At 39.8% G+C, this 24555-nt stretch overlaps 1 protein-coding gene across 1 annotated transcript in view; it reads left to right on the top strand.

The window, feature by feature from the left end:
* Window positions 1–8354: 8354 nt before the first annotated feature.
* The window catches only part of unc5da (unc-5 netrin receptor Da), a 157784-nt gene continuing 141583 nt past the window's right edge, over window positions 8355–24555 (top strand). The window contains exon 1 of the mRNA XM_071531764.1: window positions 8355–8439. Within this exon, the coding sequence (XP_071387865.1) occupies window positions 8355–8439 (85 nt within the window). The remainder of the gene's footprint in view (window positions 8440–24555) is intronic.

The raw sequence follows: 24555 nt of genomic DNA on the forward strand, positions 1-24555 counted from the left end.
AGCACAGGGCATTAAAGGGAGAAATTTTGAAGTCTTTATAATGAATGATGTTTTAATATTGTCATAATTATAACAAAAACAGAGCAAGAGGGCTTGTGATCTTAGTACTTTTACAGTATATACAGTATATCATATACATATCCCAAAATCCCTTCTCTATAGTAAGAATATTTCAGGGGACAAGCTAGTATTACAGTCTCTTCTCTTAGCTTTCCACTCTCAGCTTACTACACAACAAAAACAATATTGCTATACACTGAAACCTCCCAGACTATTCCCCTGCCTTTCAATGTAATTTTCTATCTGTTATTTTGTTCAACCACTTTTGCCCTAAGGCTAGCAGAGCACAACAGAGAGAAGCAAGGACATGTTGGTTAAATGTTTCTATCACGTCTTCAGCATAATCGCTTTGTGTTTACAAGGACAGAGCGGTCACAGATAACCTGCTGTGCTCTGTGTGTGCGTTTGCTGCCTCATCGAAAAAAGGTCTGGTCTCTCTCTCCTTTACTCACTCTTTAAAGGGCCTTTAGCATAGAGAACAATGTGAGAGCTGTGTTAGAGGTACAGAGTATTTAAGCTGGCTTTGGTAATACCTGCTCAAAAAATTTGACTATAACATCTCTTGATCTGCGAGACAGTATCTTCATCAGAAATAAATGCATCCCTCCCTTTCTACAGCCTTTTAGTTGTAGTTTTTATTTCTATTCCATCACACAGTCTGGTCGGGCATCGAATCGCTTCTGTTGTTTACAGATAATTTATTGATTAAGCGTTTTTTGCCTTGCATTGCAGTAATGGATAACGCCATGCCAGCTGAATGATGGGATGAGTGCTTTTTAATGGAGTCTTAAATGGTGTAATAGATACACGCATAAATTGTGGTCATAAATATACCAAAAGGACACAAAGATCAGTAATTATAGGTCATATAGTATTGTGTAATTAAACAGGAGGCAAAGTGATGTTAGTTTCAGACTTGGGTCAAGTAGTAGTTGCAAATAATTTGTAGCATTTGTTTTAGTCTGCATGGAGAGCAGATGGAGGGTGCATCATTATTGCATCAGGACAATACAGGCAATGTGAGGTACGAGAGGGGGAGAAGAGAGAGGAAGATATGATGAGTATAGCTGTTTTTTTTTGTTTTGTTTTTAAATATAGCAGGTAAAGAACTTTGTCATAAGCCAATAATAAAAACACATCTGAGCTCTGCAGAGGCCAGACACTCCAACAGATCAAATCAGAGATCGCAAAGTGACTTTGAGGCCATATGTTCCTCTTCAGAGATGTTTCCTTTGAGTTACTCCAACACTAGCACAACTTTGGAGAAATATGGGGGAACGTATCCATGGTGTATGCCCAATATGGAGCCAAATTAAAAATGAAACCTGAGTAGGGGCCATTCAGCAAGATTCAAATAATGACATACAAAATATCCTTGGGGTAATCACACACTACATGAGAGCGAACTGCTATGTTTATGACTCTGCTTTTCCATTATTGATTTCAGTGATTGATATGTGAATGGTGAGCACTATACAATTGAATTAGATATAAACTAAAAAATATCAATACATTGATTAAGTTATTGTCTCTTGTAATGTAATTGCACCTTTTGGGTATTCACATCCTGTTAGTCACCTAAACAACAAAGAACATTGATGAATTGAAGAGTCAATCACATCATTTAGGTCTTGGCCCGTAGATGGCTTTTGTTCATTAAGGATTAAGGACATTGTAAATGCTTTGGTGGGAACATTGCCCTATGCACCTTAAAGGCCCTTTTGGTGGGTATAATTTTTACAAGGATCAATTACTAATCTGTCAGTATATTTTTAAACTAAAGCTACAGTTAATTCAATTACAGGGATAGTTATTTAATTTGGCACTATATGACTTCTGTGGTTTGTGAATTTATTTGGAAATTGCAAAAATGTTCTGTCTTCCACAAAACAAAGAATTCTTAGTGCATTAATTCAGTAAGAAAAGATGAGTGCAAGTAAATTTTGTCAATTACAAGCAATCCACCTGCTTGTACAAACCCACCTGTTCATAACCATGCCTAGATATCACTTTCAGTGTTTAAACACTTTTGGGGAAAAGCACACAATTTAAACACTGATTATACCTTATACTGTAATATATATAACATATTTTCTTATTTTTATTTCTTATTACTTTTTGACATATATTCCATCATCAGCCACCCATCAGACAAGCTCACATCACTCCAATTGTAACATCTTTACAGTGGCTACTTGTTAGTTTCAGAATTGGTTTTAAGATTTAATGATCACATTTAAGGCATGGATGGGTCGGGCACCAAGCAATATCACAGATCTTTTAACCCCGTGAGCTGGATGGGAGGCTGTGATCCTCAGGCAGATCCCTATTGGCTGTTCCAAAATGTAGATAAAAAAAGGGTGATCTTTGCCATCAGGGTTCTTAGACTGGAATGACCTGAGGAGCTCAGGTAGCTAAATGTTTATTATCTTTTCAATCACTTTGACTTGACTTGCTTTGGTTTTGGTTTTTGACCTCCCTTTTATGACTCTTGTTTTGCTTTTATATCTCTTACCTTGTTTTTATCACTTTTGCTATTAATTTTGTTTTTTCTCATCCTTTGCAAAGCACTTTATGTATTACAAAGTGCTATTGTGGTTTAGCATGGTCTGTGAGGGGAGAGTAGGAGCAGTTCGCTGATTGACAGGCACACCTGTAGAGAGTTAAGCTTAATCGTTCACTTGTTTATGCTCGTCTCTACAGTGAAGCTGGGACCACACCACCAGCCACAGAACAACTCGATGAGCCTCAGAGACGCACCAGGCTTCCAGACGGCAGAGCAAGGCCAACGGGCCGGGAAATCCTAATCCTTTTGAGTTAATATTTAGACTAAGCCGTAAGAACAGTTGTTTGAGATGTCCACTGTTGACGGGTTGTTTCTGTGTGTGGGTGTGAGAATAAACCTGTTGGCAACAGTTACCATGGTCCGTCTGTCCTAGCCAGAGTCTGAACCCTGTTAAAGCTTTATAACTATATGAAGATTACAAAGATTATTATTATATTGCAGGATAACAGGAGTCACCTGAGTACAATGGCATGGATCATACATTTGTTAGACATTTTGCTATTTTAAACTTTCTTTAATGAGAATCAGCTAGCTAATCTTCTCGCATCCTAAGCCTTAAAATTGTACTGGGAAAATGAAGGAAAATACAATTATTCCATGTGCAGACAAACATTTTGCCATCAAAAATTGACTTTTTAACTTTCACACTAAAGTCATGTTGTCCCTCCAAAATTCAGATATCGTCACGATAGATGGATATTGTTGCCAACTCTTTTCCAAGGAAAGTAGCTATAATTGGCTGCTGTCATACGCTAATTTGCATAATCAATATATTGCGCTGTATATCAGCAGTGGCATCAGCCTGTGCCAAGTTATTGCCAAATGATTTGGGATTCAACACATTGACATTGTTCCCCATTGTAAGAAAAAGTTGCTTGATTTGTCACTTTTGAGAAATAAAGTCACAACTTTTTGCCGAGTTGGGGGTTTCAGCTTGGACCAACTTGGCTATCCATCCACTGTTGCCAGATGGATGGATGGATGGATGGATGGTCGGATGGATGGATGGACGGATGATCTATCTCAAAGAGTATGTCTTGTAAAGTGGGGGCTTTAATGCTATTTACTATATAGAACATATTTTGTGTCCATCTTGCCCATCTATAATCTAATAACATTGTCTGACAGCATGTTGGTGGATATCAGATTAGATTTTGGCATACTGCCTTCATGAAGGCATACAAATATTTTGTGTCATTGTGTATATTTGCACGTGCAGGCATGCACATATGTGAATGCACGAATGTTTGTGTGTGCAATGTGTGCATGTGTGTGATTTGTGGTGTGGGGTGGTGTTGGTGGGAGACAAATAGATGGAGGGAAATGGGATGTGGTGTTCATTCCTGGACGTTCAGACTGGACAATGAATTTTGCTTATGAGAGGGAAAATCCATTCTTCAACCTAACAGCACTTGGTGCAGCATCCCTTTTAGAAACCAGGGAAACAACTCCACTTTCAGCCTGAGAGAGTTCAGCCAAATTACTTTTTGTCATCCTGATGTTGTTCACCTGAAAAGTGACTTTCTTGGAGGGAAAAGCTGCGTTGAGAGAATGGAGATTGCCCTGCAGACTCAATTCTGTAGCAATTAGAATGACGTGGTTTTTTTGGTTCATCTTGGGGAGTTTCTTCTCAAGTAACCAGAATACTTTAAAGTATCAAGAAACTAGAATAAAATTGAAACGCAGAAAAAATAGCATTTCCCAGATTTCCCCAATACCTTGAAAGACAATCAGCATCGGTCTTTGTATCAGCAGTCATGAAACTAATTCTGCTAAAGTTTAGATGTCCCAGCTCCACCTCTTCCTCCACCACTGTCAAAGTGTGAAAAATCAGACATTTGACCTGGTAACGGTTGATGGCTTCACTTGACTAAATGTTTCTGTTGCTTGTCATGCCGTATGAGACTTAAAAAAGCTCCAACAACCAATCATTCAAGCGAGTGAGTTTCAGTCAACACAACAGCCACCGCAACCCGAGTCCCTCCCGTGGGCATGCAATTCATTTTGACCAATGATTCTCATCAAGTGCACCTCATCAAGTGTATGGTGAATCCATGACTGAACTCATTTCTTTTTAATTCAGAAAACACTAATCTAATTTTGTTCAAGCAATTGTGGTTGGTTTAAAAAAAAAAAAAAATCATCACAATCTCATTTTCAGAAGAATGCAAAGCAAAACATGGGTGCATATGGACAAATGTACTCACTGAGGTGCAGGAATCTTATATAACCCACACACACTCTGAACACCTCTCCACTTGCAGGGCATGGGTTTATTTTCGTTTTAATCTCCTCAGATGAAGAATTTCTACAGTTTGTGGACTGTGCAGTTTGTACAGACAGTTTGTTTTTGCATTCACTTTATTTTAGAGATTGCAATACATACTGTCTTTATTTCTTCCCATACTTTTTCTCTATGGAAAGAAAAAATATTTTAGGACAGACAGAGATACGTTGGTTTTTTATGCGGCCTATCAAGTCTAATTATAGTCTGTTTGTCAGTGAAATGTCAGCTTTTGTTACGCTACCATCAATTATTAATACATGAGCTGAATTGTTTCTCCTAAGCACTGCTTCTTTTTTTAATTACTGTATTCACACACATCCAGGGTAGGCTACGTCCTATTGAAAATCTCCCCCCGAGATCGGCATACACAGACTCAGTACACATATGGGCCAGGATGGCAGATATGAATTTATTTTCTTACCCCACTACTCTTATTCCTGTTCAGGGTCATGGGGGGCTGGGGCCAATCCCACTGTACTTTGGGCGAAAAGTAAGGATACACCTGAACACCTAAGGATACAAGTCCATCACTGAGCTAACACAGATAGATAGACATTCACATTCATAGTTATGGGTCAAAGACCAGTATTGGCCGGCCCCGCTTGGTGCTCAGGCAAAAATAGAGAAGCACAAGGAACTGTTATTGCACAGCTTTATACTGGTTTTGTCCTCTCTCCTCTATGACCCAGTATCGGCAATGGTCCTCATGCTGAGAAAGATGAACCCTTGCTGGGAAGGCCATGTCAAGATTGTGGTTTGCAGCCTGTCTCCTATTCCAGCTCTGTGCTCTCCCCCCCAAGGTGTACACCACACGGCCTTCTGAGCAGCAACAATAGCTCCACACTCTACTCTGAAGGCTTTGAACCACTGCTGCATTTTAATGCTATTTGCAACTTAGTGTGATGTCAGTTCAGAAATCTGTGGTTAAATGCAAATGTAAATAATTACAAGTTAATGTAAATGTTTAATGAGATGGAAGATGTTATGTTTATTTTTCATGCTGTTAAGTATGTTGCATCATGGGTGGCTGGATGTTCACTTACACTGACATGTATATGTAGGATATTTTTCTGCATCAAGACTCAGCAAGCTTGCAAACCTTGTATGATTATTTGACGCTGCAGAGCATGCTTGTTTCCTTACTCCTGCCAAATGAGAAGAGCATACCAATGTTTTGAACAGAAATGCTGAAACCTTATTACTGCACATAGTAGGCTATACTTACATACACATAATGGGAGAATTTGTGTTTCTGATTGAATTTCAAAATCTTCCTGTATTCAAGATTACTAACACATTTTCACAGACAATTTACTTGCACAGCTACCATAATTAAGACCAAAATGCTGTGCACTTCTGCATTAAATAGAGACAGGAAGAGTATGGATAGAAAGAAATTGCTTCATAAGTAAATTAACTGGACAGGATTTAGCAATTACCAAAAACCTGCTACAGAAAACTATGATTGTTTGGACCTGCCTAGTTTGAACTTGAAAAGTTCAACTGCCACTGGATGGAGGGAGCACTCTTTAAAAGACATTGAGCACTCTTTCATCTTCTCTCCATGGAAAACTAATTATTTTACCTCAGACCCCCGTCCTATCCAGTTGCCAATGAGCCGTCATTGACTAACCAAACAGGCCACAGTGCAGGATGTTCCATTATAAGCCTTTTATATGTTGGACATTAGTGACACTTCTCTGAATCATACAAGGAAGGACTATCCTATTCCGTGTGCCAAATCCTTTGGTCCCATGCGCTGGTCAAAGGACAAAACTGTCATGCTGATATAATAAACCCTCACCTGCATGTTCCCCAACATTATTCCCATGACTGAGCCCTTGACTTATTCCCATGAGCACTTTAGGGACAAAATTCTACGCCTAATTATCACAGTGGTGTGCATGCATCGAGAACTGCCGAAGAGCATTTCATGACTCAATGTCATTCAACAACCTATGCTTCTTGTTGCACATACACACTCTCTCACTCACTCACACACACACACACACACACACACACTTTTCTGCAGTCAAAGGTTAGAGTTTACAATGTACTAACATGTTGATGAATAAAGGTGCCATGTTCCAAACTCTGACCTTTTCAAAATAATAACGTAGGCACAATTACTCAACAAAAGAGGAATATACTTTCAGTGTCCTGTCATTGTTTATGGTCTGTCAGGTCGCTCAAGAGCATCAAGGCCATGCCAAATATTTAACACACAGTTATGGCTCCCTTTAGCAATAATATCAAGTATTTAACCTCACCTAGCAGGCTGACCCAGGGAAATGAACCGCTGAATCTCTGGTCAATGGGCCAATTGTGTCAGAGAAGGTCAAATTGCAGTGATTTACATAGAAAACCAATATAGATAGATACAATCTGAATGGTATCCAGGCTTTTACTGCTTGTGCTGATAAGCAAAGTCAAAAGGTGAATATGATTCTGGGGAAGTGGATATCTTAAATTGAGGTACATTACATTAGCATTAGTGCATTATCTCAATACATTTTAATAACAGCTGATAACAGAGACTGACATTGGTGTTTAACATAACCATGTTCTCATAGACATATATTCCCATTAACTGAGTATAGTAGTTTGTGCATTCTCTCCTTTCTCTCTTGTGCAATCACATCAATATTAACCCAATAAATTTAAAGTAAATGTTCTGAACATTATGGTCTGTAGACAAAAGGGTATAAGTTACAGCACACAAAAATCCTCTGTTTATTTGACAAAAGGGCAGGTTTGTTTGGAAAACAAGGTTCAGGAGTCAGTTGCTGACAGGCTGGACCAGACTGCTGGCACGCCTGATTTATTGGCATAGATAGTGAATACGTTTTAACAGCTGGATCTCAACAACATCGCCGGTAAGAACTGGTGGCGTCTAGTTTACACCCTTGCTCAAAATCCAATAGGGTTCGAGGTAGGTAAAAATACTAATTGAAATATGTTTTCTCTCAGTTATAATTTACAGCTCAGATGATCAAATGATTATTTGGTTAACATACACACACACACACACACACACACACACCTTTGTAATTTCTCAACAAGTCCGCAGGGGTTTGGACATGATGAGCATCTCTCTCTCTCTCTCTCTCTCTCTCTCTCTCCCTCCCTCTCTCTCTCTCTCTCCCTCCCTCCTCCCTAAAGCCGAAAGCTGTTGGCTTGCGCCGTGTAATTATTTCACTCTCGCACAGCGTGCCGGCTGCCGAAAGCCCCGCAACCGCACTTTCCATCTCTTCTCTCCGCACTGCGATTCGAGACGTGGCGGCTCTCTTACCGGAGGCTGAGGCGGACACAGACAGCCGTCCAGAGTGCACAGAAACGTGTCGGGGGTTGGGGGGGGGGAGCCTCGAGCGGACGACAAATGTTTGAGACTCGCGGCTGGTACCCCCAGAGCCGACGGGGAGGGAGACAAGCAGAGCAGTGATGGGACAGTTTTCGGGAGGATGCTACTTGAGTTGTGGCATCCTCCTGTTCCTCGGTCTGCAGGTCCCGGCCACGCTGGCAAGAGGTAAGCGCAGCACAGATACATTACTCGACTGTTTTCTTTATTCCATAAGCACGGAGTACTATTTTTTTTATTTTCCCTATGATAGCTGTCAGTCCCTTTTGTCTTTAAACACAAGAAAGAGGACGTGGCTTGAACTTAATGCATGTTGTGTCTATGCGTATGGTTTGGATTGGCAACACTTTTTGGTGCGCGCGCGCGTATGTGTGTGTGGGTATTAATCGTGGGACATTTTCCTATTTGCATATTGCTCATCACAAGTTTTACGGTGGTGGCATGGCTCATAGAAAGGCGCAGGCTAAGAGTAATCACTCGGGAGCAATATGGTGATTTTATCATACGAGTTTATAACAACTGAGTTTCGGTTTCTGTCTTCAATGCAACGTAATGAAGCGGATCAGAAATGTGTTTGGAACCCAGTGTTGCACACAGACCCGTCTGAATCAAACTTAAACCTGGTCAGCAACAGGCATGGGCGTCTGAGATTGTCGGCGTTTTGTTTTAACCATAGCACTTTGACGCCTGGCAGTTTCCTTAACCTCGTCAATTATTTCATTGAATTGAATTTCGTTATCCTGCTGAGGAAATATCCGTAAAATTGGACATTGTACAGATGCCTGTCGGTTCTGCCTCTTTTGTTCACATTGTCTCTCAAGCACGCATTAAACTCCGACTTCTGTTGACGAGCTTGGTGAGAGTTAGTGCAGAGGGCTAAGTTATCTTCTGCAAGTCTGGTTGCATTAGTACAGTAGTAGGCTAGCTGACCATCCTATGTATCCCAGTGGCAAATTGGCCTATATGTCAAAAGGTGAGAATGCTGTAACCTGTGTATACCCTTGACTACCCATTCACTAATGAGTGATTTATATAGGCCTGCTGGACTACAGCTTGTGGTGTAAGTCTAACATAGGAGAGTTCTGAGATATTATGGGATCTTCTGAAAATGTCTTCACTTGGTTATTAAATGGGCCATCATAAATTCCATTCTTTTATCCCTGTTGAATCTGTCCTGACCCATTGACATCCATTTAGCTCATAAGACAGTGTTACAAAGATGCATTTGCAAGTCAATTAGCAAATTAGCCCCAAGGTTTTCATTTTTGCATCTCAAGTTTTGAAATTAGCTTCAACTTGGAAATTTGCATTACATAAATATTAGATTAAGCATATTTAGCTTCAGGGCAACTTTACATGCAGGGATCAGGAGGGATTTTTTTTGTCATCCTTTCAAAGTTATTCTAAAAGGCATGGAATATATCCTTTCAAATTCAGCAGTACACTTTATTTGCATGACCAGCATGTCGTCCAATTTTTTCACCATGTAAAATGGGAGTTGCATGATATCTGATAACAATTGTTGATAGTGTTTGTAATGCCTTGGGTGATTATGATTTGCCCAATGCCTTTCCCATGTTCTACACAGCTATTTAATGATGAATGCAATGGACATACAGCCTAAAGGTGTAGAGAACGAGAGTGATCTAAACGCTTGGCAGGAAAGACAACACAGCAGCAGTTCTGACAGATTTGATGTTTCTTTTTTGACTCAGCATATGATGGAGAGAAAGAGAGAGAATAAGTGAAATAATGATAATGAGAGAGAGAGAGATAGAGAGAGAGAGAGGGAGAGATAAAGGGCAATGGAGTCATCGAAGCCATGTTTTATTTATTCCAAATATGGCTACCCAGCTTTGATTTAACTGACATTTCACATGAGACGAATTCATGAGCACAGTTAGGCTGGTATCCACTGTTGTTTCTGTTTCATAAGCGATCGCATGGTGGTCATATTGCCCAGTTTCACTATTGCATTATTCAAAGGGAACCCATTTCTCGAGCCAGCTATCCCCCCCTCCACTCCCATGCCTTCTTCTCCACTGAGTTCACCAATAGGCAATCAAGGGTAGGATGTGTTGTCTATATTGAAATAAAAAGGTACAACATCTGCCTTGAAATATGAGGAAGTGATTGGGAATAAGTTTAATATAGTGATTTTGCCAATTAGGTAAATATCCATTATGAAGTTGAATGTAATGAAATGTGAAGTGAGTCTGGGTTTGACATAGGTAATAATCAAATATCTATTGTTTATTTCTTAATGAGGTGTTGTGGCTTACAGAACAGGATTTGATCAATACATGGGTTATTGTATGTGATATTCTCTGGAGAATTAAGATTGATGGGAACAGAATCCCTCTGTAGGTTACGACAACAATACTTTCATTATAATTCTGTTTATGTGACTTCATATTTCTGTATTATCCCATTGTGAATGAGTAAAGATTTATGGATTCATTTCTGTCCTCTTGGCCATCACATTTTCTCTTTGTTCAAGATTTCCACAAGATATTTTTAACATTTTAGCTCATTATAAGCATCCATCAGGTATCTATTACAGGTATTATGCTCTTTGAAGTGTGTACTTATACATGTTTGTCTGTGTACAGACTGTTTGCCTATGTAAATGTATGTTCTGTATGCCCAAATGCATGTTACTTGGTGCTGGTGGTGTGTGTGTGTGTGTGTGTGTGTGTGTGTGTGTGTGGGTGGGTGGGTGAGCGGGGGGTGGTGGAACGGGTACTGGGGGGGGGGGGGGGGCAGCATATGTTGTCACTTCAGTAACCTCCTGCAGATTTGCTCCTCAGCCTTGTCTCTGCAGCCTTGGAGCTTTCCGTTCGATAAGAGCTTGCATTGCTGTCAAGCGTTTTCTAACAGCACTGAAAGGGAAGCCTTGGAGATAACTGCCCATCCACAATTCACCATTCACTGCCTCACTGGCTGACTCAAGGGCATTGCCACAAAGGCAAGATTCACGCCATTAATGATCACTTCAATGCCAAACGTTCACAATTTCTCTCTCTCTCTCTCTCTCTCTCTCTCTCTTTCTCTCTCGTAACTCGCACTCTGTACCTGTGGGAAAACACTTATGTTTCCTCCAAAGTGCTTTTATTTCATAAATATCCCCTCCCCTCTTGTGTTTTCCACTCCTCCCTTGCAAAGTGTAATTTAGTTTCAGTGGATTGTTGCTGTGACAAATGTTTTGGTTCTGGTGTCATTTCTCAACTCACCTGACTGAGGGAGAAAGGAGAGAGAGCAGAGCAGAGCTTAGAGAGAGAGAGCGAGAGAGAGAGAGAGGGAGAGAGAGAGAGGGAGAGAGAGGGAGAGAGAGAGAGAGAGGTTACAGTGCAGAACGCTGTAGTATCTCATGTTATCAGTCACTGCCACAGCAGTGTTCATCAGTAACAGCAAGCACCTGTCACCTCTGTCTCTGATGAATGAATTTCAAGAGTAATCAAAATCAAATACATATTTAATGACATTGTATAAAAGTTGAGAAAGGGTGTGGTGTGTATCTGTATGTGTTTGGTGTGGGTGCGCACGTGCATGTAGGAGTAAGCATGTGCATGCACCTGTCTTGGTGTTAGGTGAGAAAAGATCATATTAGGGCTGCAACTAACGATTATTTTAATTGTCGATTAATCTGTCGATTATTTTCTCGATTAATCGATTAGTTGTTTGGTCTATAAAATGTCAGAAAATGGTGAAAAATGTCGATCAGTGTTTCCCAAAGCCCAAGATGACGTCCTCAAATGTCTTGTTTTGTCCACAACCCAAAGATATTCAGTTTACTGTCATAGAGGAGTAAAGAAACCAGAAAATATTCACATTTGAGAAGCTGGAATCAGAGAATTTTGACTTATTTTTCTTAAAAAATTACTCAAACCGATTAATCGATTATCAAGAAACTTGGCGATTAATTTAATAGCTGACAACTAATCGATTAATCGATTAATCGTTGCAGCTCTACATCATATAGAGATCAAAGCTACACTTTGACAACATGGAAAACTTCTTTTGATATTATCCCACAAGGGACCTATAAGTTTGTAAACAGCAACATCACAGTTAAGCAATAACCTTCACTACAGTATATCACTATATTGATGTGAAACATATAATTGGCAATAAGTAATGGCGAATGAAAGGATTCCATAGTGGACATTAGATTCATTGTCCCTTGTTAGTGTGCTTCAGAACCAATATATCCAAGATATTGAGGAATAGTAATTGAAGATATGAGCCAATATTGACTTCATGATAAATATGCTGTCAGGGCTACATATTCATCAACCATTTTAGCTTTGACATTGACCTACTGTAATGGCATGACATGAGTAGCATGTGATGGTAAATGCTTGACTGATTGATGCGTAGTGCAAAATTGAGACAAATGCACACACACACACAAACACACACACACACACACACACACACACACACAAACACACACATGCAGTTTGTTTGATTGCAGGCCCTTTCCAAGTTGTTGGCATTCAAGAAAAGCTGCAATCCCATTAAATCTATTGACTTTAATTTTAAAGTTTGCTTCGGTCTCATGAACACAGTGCCGGTGAAGGGTTTGTTGGGGGTAGAGCGGTTGTGTGGGTGGTCCATCCATATTCCTTATAGCCAGTCCTCATTTTCTCAATTCCAGTGAGGCGCACTCTCCCTCTGGTGTGTAAATGGTGGAGGAAGAAATTCTGATGACACCCAAAGCTATAGAAAAGGACTATGTCTATCCATATTTCACGCTGCCTGTCTGTCCTCAATGTCGGTGCTTTTGTGAGTGTCAGTGGTGCAAGGTGGGATTTAAGGGCCCCTTTTGGCATATGAAGCCTACATAATGCCCCTCTGTGGTCAGGTGCATATGTTGTAAAACCAACAAAGCACTGTCATACGTAAAGTAAAATGGGAAGTGAATTTCCAAGGGCCTTTGAAGATGCCTTCTGCATTTTTCAGCTGTATCAGAAATGCTCAGCCTTGCAGAAAATGGGGGAGGATAGTGTACTTCAGAAACAATTGTCTTCAGTGAGGAATGCTTAGCTGAAAAACATTAAATCCAAAGTAGTACTCAAAGAAGAAAAGATAGAACATCCCACAATTGGGAAAAAATTATGACTTACTTACTATGAAAGCAAGTCTTCAAGGTCAGAACTTATATTCACATTGACAAAAGTAACAAGCAAGTGCAGCTGTTTCTATTTGTATCTATACGTGTCTATCTGTATCTGCTCAATAATTTAGATGATATGTATCTAACAGATCTATCTATGGAAGTAGCCATAGTCTCAACCGGAAGTGACTATTAAACAAATATTGACTCTCTCAGTTTGAACATGAGCAAATCTCATTGGCAACGTTTACATGCATGGAGTAACTTGGCTATTGGCCATAGTCCTGTTGAACCTGATGATATCATGTGATTGAGTATCCCTGTTGCTATGATTAACAGAATATTCCCCTCCACCTGTCGTGTCCCGCTCATACAATGGCTGGCCCGCAAAAAAGTATGAAACTGTGGAGCTGCCAGCTTCCCACTCTTTGACTGAGCAATAGTAGGTTTCTACAACATGGGAAAAAATAATGACTCAATAGTACTCGCAGTAGTAATACGTAATAATAATAATGATAGTAAGTACTGTTTGACATCAAAATGTACCCATAACGCTGTGCGAATTTGCACAGAAGGCAAAAGCCTAAAGTGAAAGGTGTAAGATGATTACATGCTACAGTTTACATGTTTAATATCAGATTATATTATATCTTACAATGTTTAATTTGCCTAACATAGAGTTATTATATACTTGATTAATACCTAGAGTAGAAACGTGCGCGGCGTTCTCTTTCTTAAACACACTTAAAGCACCTGCTAAAAGGTTTATGGGATGTGCGCATGGTCGTCTTCTCCTTTTTGTACCTTTATCAGGTTTTGTCAAATCAGAGTGGCTATTCTAACTGAATTATGAATCTTACATGTGTCGACCTGAAACCAGGTTACTAGGAATTGGAATTCTCTGTGCATCTAAACAGAACCGGCGTTAAATGTAACTCAGCATTCAGTGGTATAGGCAACTGACAGGCAGTAAAGACAACTGACCTTTCATTCTCCCCCTTTGCTGTATGCAGCACACTTATTCCCATGCGTCTCGCTCTCTCGCTCCCATGTCAGAGACTCCACACATCAAATGTGGCATTTTTCTAACAAACCATATAAATTATGTTCATGTCATACTGACATAGAGTAACTGAGTAACTGAGTTATACTGGGAATACTTTTTAAATACGACTTTTCAAAGATGTAAGTGCATTATGTGTTAGTTTTTCATATTCTTTATTAAGTATTATACTTTCATCAAGTATTAACACAATATTATGATTTTCTTACATAACCTTTCCATTGGGTTAACACACAGATGAATACAGCTGAATAAAGAAAGTGAATAAACCTGTGTATTAACCTAGTTGTTAATGAATCACTTAATAGTCCAATAATATATTCATTTATTCTGTGTCAAAACATATTTATAGTAATTTGCCTAGCATATTGCCTGGAATACATTGCTTCACCGTGCTGTAGGCATTGTGCCTGCAGTTTTTCCTTGGAGAGGCTTTTGCTTTTGTAAGAACATTTTAGTGGTTGGGTGTAGAACAGCAAGCTCCCTGCTGAGCAGAAAGACTGAACTCCACGGGACAAGAGGCACACCTGTGTCTGCAGTAGCTGTTTAAAATAACACCGTGACTCACTGCACCTATTCTCTCTCTTTACCTCCTTACCCCTGTCTACTTTCTCTATCTACTTTATCTTCATCTTTCCTTTTTTTTTGTCTGGGACGGAAACACATGATTTGTCTAAGGGCACAGCCATAAAAGAACATAATAACCAATGACCAAAAGCTTAAATAAACTGGTGTGAGTCATTACAAATTGTCCACCTTCCTCTGGGCATTCTCTGAGTAGGGTAACCAGTGCTCTTTGCTTGCTGGTTGGTCACATTAGTTACATTTGGATTTGAGTGTGAACTTCTGTAGTTCTATTTGCTTCACTGATTTACATTTAAATGAAAACAAATTACTATGCATTTTAAAGTGAAATGTGAGTGAACATAGCAATGCAAAATCTGCCGTTTTATTCATATTCTTCTGGGGGGTATGTTGAATTTATTTCTTCTTGCGTATAGGCAACTGGATAATGGGCTGAACAGCTGAATCTAAATGTTTATCTGCACAGAAGGTTGTGTGTCTTCTTCTGCTCTTTGTGCACCATTGCTACTGCAAGGTTATGCATGTGTAACTTTGATGAGGTTCCCCTTCAGCCAAGGACTCCCGTTTGTCATTAAGACAGATAACATCTATCCAGTGCATCGATGTGGCTACATTCATCTAAGACTACTTTTGTTTCACATCACAGACAGCAGAATCAATAAAAAGCTGTGCCTATCTCTGCTTCATTTCATCTTAGGGGTTTTAGAGCGGCTCACCCTCAGAGCAGAGGACGAAAAAGCCTCCAGCCACAGAGGCAGGACTCCTATACTGTATATGCATATTATTTAGGCAAGGAGTAAAATGTATGCCTTTGGGGCCTTAGGTTTAGATTTCATCCTTATATCTCTCTGTGAGTAGAATAAGTCTTTAATGTCCCTGTGGGGCAATTTGCCTTGCAGCCAGTGTCAAACAAACAAACAAAAAAACAAAAACAAAACACATTTTTATTCACTGGCCTTTTTGGCCCACTAATCTTTTAATCTGTTGTCATGTCTATAACTCTGTATTTTGTCCCTTGTTGTTGCTTATTGTTGTCGTTGGTATGTTTCTCTTTGTGTTTTACTTTTACTTTGTATTTTAATGTTCTTTTATACAGCACTTTGGTCAGCTCAAGCTGTGTTTAAATGTGCTCTAGAAATAAACTTTACTTACTTACTTTACATTCATATACACATACAGCAGTAAATACACAACAAATGAACACATACACCAACCACATCACATAATGAAGGTTACTTAGAATTAGTGTGGATTCCATGAGCTAACATATGGCCTCTTGTACAAATTTATTTACAAACTCAACAACTGCCGTGACAAAAGATTTCTAGCACCTATTGGTGCCACACTTGGGGAAACTGAACCTGAGGCCACATGAAACTCACCATGAAGAGGGTGGTGCTATAAAAAAAAATAAATCAATTAACACTTTCAAGTGTTCTGTTCTGTTACTTGACCTTATGATCCAGTTACGTGAATGGTGCCCTCATATTTAATAAACATGCTCTGAGTGATGTGATTACCAGCAATATCAATTTGTCATAAATGACTGTTTGAACAGCACCACTTTACAGGCAAAGGTTACGCTGTAAATGGGTGCAAAACACTGCGTATTATGAGGGAAAGGGATCTATTTCTGCTGCATGATTCTTGCCAGTGTCAGTTTGTTTTGGTCTGCAAACAGAGCTTGTACACATGTACTGACAAGACCCATATTCAAAGCAGTGAATTGCAAAAGCACCTCAAATTGAAATGTCAGGTTGAAACGAACATGCCTTGAATTGGAATGTGGAAATGCAAAACACCGGCTTTCATGCAGTAGCATCTCATGTGTGGACATTTGTGTATGCATTCTTTTGCTTGACTGACTGCGCTGAATACCTTGATACCAGATTTGGTTACAGTGAAAAGGAATGCATTTTCCACATAAAATGATTAGGCTTTGCTTCTTCGGTGCAGCATAATGATGAGACTGCAACAACAGCCTTATTCCTCCACTCCTAATCAGTTATCTTGAGATCTCCTAATGTCCAGGTATCCTTGTCTTCTCTTTTGTGTGTGTGTGTTGGATAGCTGTAATCCAAAACAAGGCCCTGATAAAACGAGAGGATAAAACCCAATTACCCAGTAGGCAGTCCTGAGTCATCTCCCATTTGTTCCAGCCATTTTCTCCTCTGCCTCCTCTCTTTATCTCCACCTGTGTGGTTTATTCAAAGACCACCCCAGCTGATTGTAATCTTTAGGTAAAAAAAATGAAAGAAAAAAATGAAACTGAAGTAATAGAGTGAGCTAATCGATGCCAAGCAGCTTGGGCAGGGGACACCGGGGGATTCTCTCTTCTCTTCTCGTGTAATCTTCCAATGTGATCGTGAAGTTTGTGTGCGTCAGGCTACTGGGGGGACTAATTAAGGAATGGCAGGGCAGCGGCCTGAACTGCTGGCTCTCCTAACAGCATACAAGTTAGAGTGGACCTGATCCATAGCCAGTCGATAGCTTAGGCTTCGCTGGTCTAAGCCAGTGAATACAAACAAACTTAAAAAGGCAAAGGAAAAAAAATACCTCTGAATGGTAGAAATTATCCTGAGTGTTTTTTGTGTTTTTGTCGTCACATTACCATGTTATTGATAATAAATTTTAGATACCACAATGCCTATGGAAGCATTAGAAAAGCGTTCTGTATCCATCTAATTTTAGCCCACCACAGTTGAGGGTGATGTAGACCACAGCAGGCTCTGAGCTTACAGTACACTGTCTGTGCAGTACAGTACACTGTGAGTGCATGTCTGTGTTTGTGTGTACATCTGTCTTAGATTTTTGTGTGTCTGCTTTATGTCCTTGTTGTCAGGTGATTACAGGGTTTATTATAGCCCTTACATTACTGAGGGAACTGATTGTTGACATTTGGCCCTCTCTCTGCTGACCTGCGTATCCCAAGGTGTATAATAACCTAACAGCAGGCTTGTTTTTAAAGGCCAGTGGAGAATTCTCTCTAGACAGGAGATAAAACACTGATGCTATGACCTATCTCAAAGGGATTCTGTTCACTGTTTTGCTTTAACATTGGCCCGGGGTTGCCCTTTTCAATATGAGTAGGGTCAGGTAGTCCCCCATGATATGGGAGTGTTGTTATTTTCATCAACCACCATCAGCTTCATTGTCCAGGTTCTCGAGACATGCAAGAACAGTGAGGTCTTTAGATTGCTGGTTTCAATATGTTCCTTCAGTGGGTGTGCTATACTGTGCTATACATGTATGTAGGCTCAGTCGTGATATTGAGATACTGCATAACCTTCTTCCAGATGACTGCAGGAGAATAACTCCAGCATTTCCCTTCTCTTCTCGCCCAATCCAGAATTTATGTCTTGATCTGAGTCCACCATAAATGCAAATTAATCCTGCTGCTGATGTACGATTGCTTTTCCATGACTCAGAACGAGGAATGAGGCATGCGAAGGCCTAAGGCCAAACCGCTTCTCCACACGCTCCTTAATTTTACATTAGGCTAATAGGCAACCATCTCTGCTTGCCTTCCTTCTCTGCCACATGGGTGAAACAACAAGGAGGTGTCCCTTTAATAAAAAGGCATTGACATGGAAGACAATTATTTAAAAAAAATATTCTGCCATATGGAGAGAGGATCCCCTATTTCTTTGTTTATGATGTTTGATGGTCAAGAGATATTTCCCCTTTTATATTAAGTGAATATGACATCTATCTATCTATCTATCTATCTTTGCCTTGCTTCACATAATTTGCACCTGTCTCTTTTTACCATGAGAGATAGTAGGCCGCATTTTTTGCAAGTCCATCGTTCTCGCTCCTCTGTCATTTCATTACAGCAGCCCATTAGCTCCTTCTGGGAAATATAGCCTACATTACTATGCTGTTTTGATAACTGGCAGGAAAAGCTGTCTACCTTGCTCTTACCTACACAGAGTGTAACAAGCAGCTCCTTTGTGAGATCCTGCACAAATCTGAGACAGAGATTTAGGAGGGAGTGAGAGAAAGGCGCTTTGCACAAGGCTGCCTTGTCCTCGGCTTTGAGGCAGAGCTGGATAAAAATATGAATAGGTGCACAGGTTTTTTTGTCTCTTATGTTAAAACAAATGAATTAATATTGAAACAAAACGTTAAACTAGGATTACACTGAATGGAACTATATGGAAAATATGAATCTGCATCTGAATGTGGATTCAATTTTGGTAGATTTGTAGTAGGCTTTTAGTCTGTTTCTGTAGAACTGCCATGTTACATGTTCATTGCAAGTGTGGTATTTAGTATTGGCTACATGTGTGTGTTTCTGAGTGAGTGTGTGTATGTGTGTGTGTGTTCGGGGGGGAGAGAGAGAGAGAGAGAGAGCGATTTGGTGAAGCTCTGAAGTGACTCTATTGAGGCCAAAAAATCTCTTGTGGTCTAATTATGGTTATAGGTGCTATTGATTTCTCTACCTCTTCTGGGGTTTTTTTTCATCTTTTATCATCAGCCATTCATCTTAATTCATCTCTCATTTTATTCATCTCTTCATTCAAACTTTATCTATCCATTTATCTATTTTTTTGTGTTTCTCTCCCATTATTATATTTTAGAAATAGCTTTTTGATCCCTGCTCACTGCATGTCTTCATACTCTGCATCTGCTTGCCTAAATCCCACATTGTAGACAATGGACCAATGTTTACTAGCATCAAGCAAACAGAAGACTTGCCAAATATTGGTGTTTATCAGGCATCAGTGCACCAAATGTTGATTTTCTGGATCAGCAAGCTCTCATAGTGCATACACATAGTGGACATGTGCGTATTCATTTGTCAATTGAACACCAGACAGTATTTATTCACTATCGCACTAGATATCCTTTCACTCTTCAACTTCGTATTTATTTCTGTCCTCTATTTGCTCTCCTCCTGTCTCACTCATTCATACATTCACTCATTCTGACGTGAAGTCATGTTTAATGTGTTGTCCGATCCAAAGCGCTGAAGGTTTTACTATGCAATAGTGCATCAGAGATGTCAACGAAGACCTGCGTCTGTGCCAAGCTGACTCCATTATGCGCACTAATTACATGATTAAAGTGGTGATGGCCTGAGCAGGGTGCCTGGGTTGTAAAGTAGCAGGAGGCCTGATACACATGCTTTACGGTTCACTGCCTCCTCTCTGCTTCAAATCTCAGTTGCTCCAGACAAAGCATCCAAGACATATTCTATATACCCCATATAGGGTCATTTAATTGTGTGTGTGTGTGTGTGTGGGTGTGCGTGTGTGTGTGTGCACCCTCTCTCTGGGTTTCATATTTCACTGTATGCTGCTCATATTCAGATAGCGGTATTCATAAATGCCTGTTGAGATAGCCTGGAATAGCTGTCAGATGTGATGCACGCAAGGTCACCACCAAGAACTGCTGCAAGTCTGAAAATAGTAACAGTAAGGGTTATTCAACCTATAGAGCCCTGAATCCTTTTGCTAGGTTGAGCCCTAATGAGATTGGAGCACTTGGATACAGGCACAAGATCTATAACGGCCACAGGCTCAGCTCAATCAATCCTCACTACTGTGACTTGGTGATTCAAATCTAAGTCAATTTATCGAGTGCAACCAACTGTCCCTATAATGTAATTTTGCTAGAATATGTCGTACTGTGGCTGCATGCTGTTTACCCAACAGTTCTCACACATTTTGAAACAGTTGCTGCATCTATTAATATTTTACAATGTGGTTCTATTACTCTATTTGGCTGTGGTGTGTTCAAAAGCGAGCCTTGATTACCGACTGGGCAAACTGGGTAAATGCCCTGGGACCCCAGACTACCAGGGGCCCCCGGAGGCCCCAGGTTCATGTGTTCACGTGTTCATAATTTATTACTAGTTTTGTTTGGTATGTGCACAAATTTAATCGAAAAGGCAGAGTAACAAACATAGGGGGCTGCACAAGGGACTTTACAAGTTAGTTTTGCCTTTGTAGTTCAGTTTGCTGTTTCTCTTTATCTACTGTGCCTTGTCTGTGTATGTGATGTTGTAGTGTGACACCCTTTGGTGCCACACTACCCTCAGCATGTTGTATGTGGAGATCACAGCCGTGTATGCATCTCAATGAAATACTTAAAGCTTCTGCATGTCGCTATGCATAGAATGTGCTTTGCCCAGGGGCCCCTAAGGGACTTAATCCAGGCATGTTCAGAAGCCTACATATATTTTCATTTAAATATATACTCGCATAATGATACCAAAAGGTGGCATGGGTCCTGTTATATTTCTTTTTATCTGGAGAGCGCCTCTTAGAATCATGGATTTAGTTGGCAGGAATGAAAATCCCCAAAAAAAAGCCCAACACCTAAAATGCCAGGGAAGTGAGTAAATTAATAAAAGCTTAAGGCACAGTTCTTAATTCAAATGTAGCTAAGTGTAGCCCCACTACAAATATCCAAATCATTAGATTGGAAACATTTTTCATTCTGAGCTCTTGACACACAGGCTGTCATTGTCAAAAATAATTGTCCTTTGTAAAAACAAATTTCCAGAACATTAAATTGGAAACAGTAGAGTAAAATATATATATATATATTAGATATAAAAGATTATTTTCCATCTGCAACCCTTTGAGAATTTTGACTCCAGCCATACTAAACCGAGGCCCCAGTGGCCGTCGCTCTGAGTCCACTGAATAACAAGACCACACATTCTGTCTGTTACACCGGTGAGGGAAATCTGACAAGGGGCTGAACTTCTTGTCTAAGGAGACAATCAGACTGAAAGCATGAAAAATGTCAGGTGCACCATTTTAGCTAGCTCCTTGCCACTTTTGCTGACCTGGGGATTTCTGGGCCTGCACTCTCATTGTTTGCCTCCTACCTGTTGGACTGCACTAATCAGGTATTGTGGAGGAGAACTCTTTCTTCACTGCACACCCTCTCCACTGCGGTCCTAGGCCTTAGTCATCACATCCCACAGCCTCTCCTACCATCGCTGGGTGGACAACATTTAACTGCACTTTTCTTTTTGCCCTTTGAGACTTTCATTGAGCCATACCTCTCTAAATTGCTCTCATCAAATTTGCCTACTGCGTTCTCTCTCCTTAGCTCTTATTTATATTTCTTTTGCAAGGTCTTCTCTCATGCAATCACTCTAGGGTCCCATCAACATTGTCATGTGGCCCAGACCCTTGCACTCCTTACTACAGATTGCTTATAATATTAGTGACTTTAAGGAGGCCTTTAAGCTTATTCTAAGGATGCTCCTCCTCAAAATCATCCTTCGGCACTTCAGCTACAGTATTGACGGCTATAGACATGAATGTATTGATTTCGAGTTACAATAATGATGGTAATAGGTACAAACAGTGAGAGCATGATGGATCAGGTTGCAAGTTAGCTAACTGCAATGATTATATTTTCACGTTTAAGTGGAGGAAATACAAATGAGCATACAAAAAGAATGGAAGAGTTTGATTTAATGTGCAACCTTGGATTGCACCTGTTCCATGATGATGACTCTATGTCCTGCCGCAAAATTGCACCACATAAAGTACAAGCAGTTATCTGGGAAAGACATCCATTCATTAGATAGTTAACCTGGTTTGCAGTGTTTGTACATTGTTCTCTTTGAATTAATTAATGCTCTGCAACTTCAAAAGAATCCAGTGAGTATGGGAAAATGTAAGGAGGGATTTATATTTGCCCATTTCCAATCCCGGGAGTATAAGATTTCTTTCTGTATTCCTGGTAATCCCATTAAAAATGTTGTGTAGGAGCACAATAGCCATAAGCACCCATTTTCCTCTCTGTGCCACGTACACATGGCTGCCCAGAGCAGCTTGAAGCCTTGTGCACAACAAATGTTTGCACATTGTACATGTATATTCAATAGACATACTGTATACAGTAGTGTTGTATATACCTATTTGTATATTCATGAGCTAGGGAAATGTGACCATCGTCGTTTTTTAATGTGCAGGTGGAAATTCTATTAACATTCGCTTAACTCTGAAGCAGTGGCTGCCTTGGCAGAGAGTGCATTATGGTTTGTTGGAAACTGACTGCTTTCACAAGCTGGCAGAAATATTCACACTTCCAATGAACAACATGTTTATTGATTGTCAGACTATGAACCTCATATTGGCAAATACCTCACAGTAAATTGGCTAGTCCGCTGTTTCCCAATCCAGTCCTAAAGAACCCACTGTCCTGCAAGTCTTTGTTCCAGCTCTCCTCTTGCACACCTGATCCACTTAAGGGCTTAATGCTGATTGGGTGAGCAGTAGAAACAGATCTGCTTGAATAGGGCTAGCATGAAAGTGTGTAGCCCTTAATTGGCTCTGGTACGCAAGAGCACAGGAGGTACTTGAGGACTGAGTTGGGAAACACTGGGTAGTCTAATGTTGACAGGATGCTGTTGGAGTTATGGCGACTGGCATAACTCCAACATACTTTAAGAAATAAACTCCATTCAAACATTAAATTGTCAGCTACTTGTGGATACTGCTATGTGCACATGAATTATGAGAGCAATATTCTGGATGGTGGCGCTGTAACCACAGCCACCATGGCTTTTTTGAGTTTTTTGAGTAGTTTTTTGAGTTCTTCATTCCTACATTTGCAAATTGTTGATAACAATTCCTTACTTTATTTAGATGGCTCATAAATTACACATGAATAATTCGATTTTATTGGACAACCAAATAAGGTAAGTAGGTCCAATATAGAAAGCAAATATTGATTGCAATATATGCAATATATAAATATTAATGCAGTGCATGTAGCACAATGGCAAGCTATTTGCTGATAGATATGGACATTTCATATGGGCAAAGGTAAGGCGAACAAATGGGAACATGGTAGGTGACTAAAGAAAAACAGCAACAGCAAATGTATTGCTGTAAAACATACTCTATTCTTTGCATAGCCAAATTTCATTTATGTATTACATTTCATGTATGTTTCTGCATTGCCTCTAGCCTAACAAGGAAAATTCAACATCACCACGGAGGCTGAAGGGGCTTTTAAATAATAATAAATAATGTAGGACTACAGCCTTGTTTGTGTTTGTTTGTGGCTTGTTTCATTTTATGTAATAGAAAGGCAGGCTAATCTCATATCATGTGAAAGAAACATTGCTGACATCATCATGCTTATAATACAATGCAGATATACAGATTAATAGTCTAATTTTTATTATTTATGTATTTCCGATCATCACATTAATTTCAGTTATCTGTTTCAGGCTGCACACATTTTGACTGTATTTAATTAATGATTATTTAATTGTAGCTCATCTAGTCTAGATCCTTGACCAAGCTAATGATACATAAGGCTGCAACAATTACTGCATTGCCACTATTCTATGGTATTTGAAGGTTTACTGCAAGGTAACTACTATTACCACCATAACAGATGTTTTTTTCTGGTTTATTTTTTTCCCCTTTTTGCAGATAAACATTATTACAACCGATCACAATTTTGTGTACATTTTGACTTTTAGTGGGGATCCATATTTTAAATATTTTAGTAAACTGACATTCACTCAAAT

Source organism: Centroberyx affinis, unplaced genomic scaffold (genome assembly GCF_046629955.1).
Source record: "Centroberyx affinis isolate AG114_WGS23_722 - 3 ecotype Tasmania unplaced genomic scaffold, CSIRO-AGI_Caff_v1 ptg002128l_1, whole genome shotgun sequence".
Classification (NCBI taxonomy): Eukaryota; Metazoa; Chordata; class Actinopteri; order Beryciformes; family Berycidae; genus Centroberyx; species Centroberyx affinis.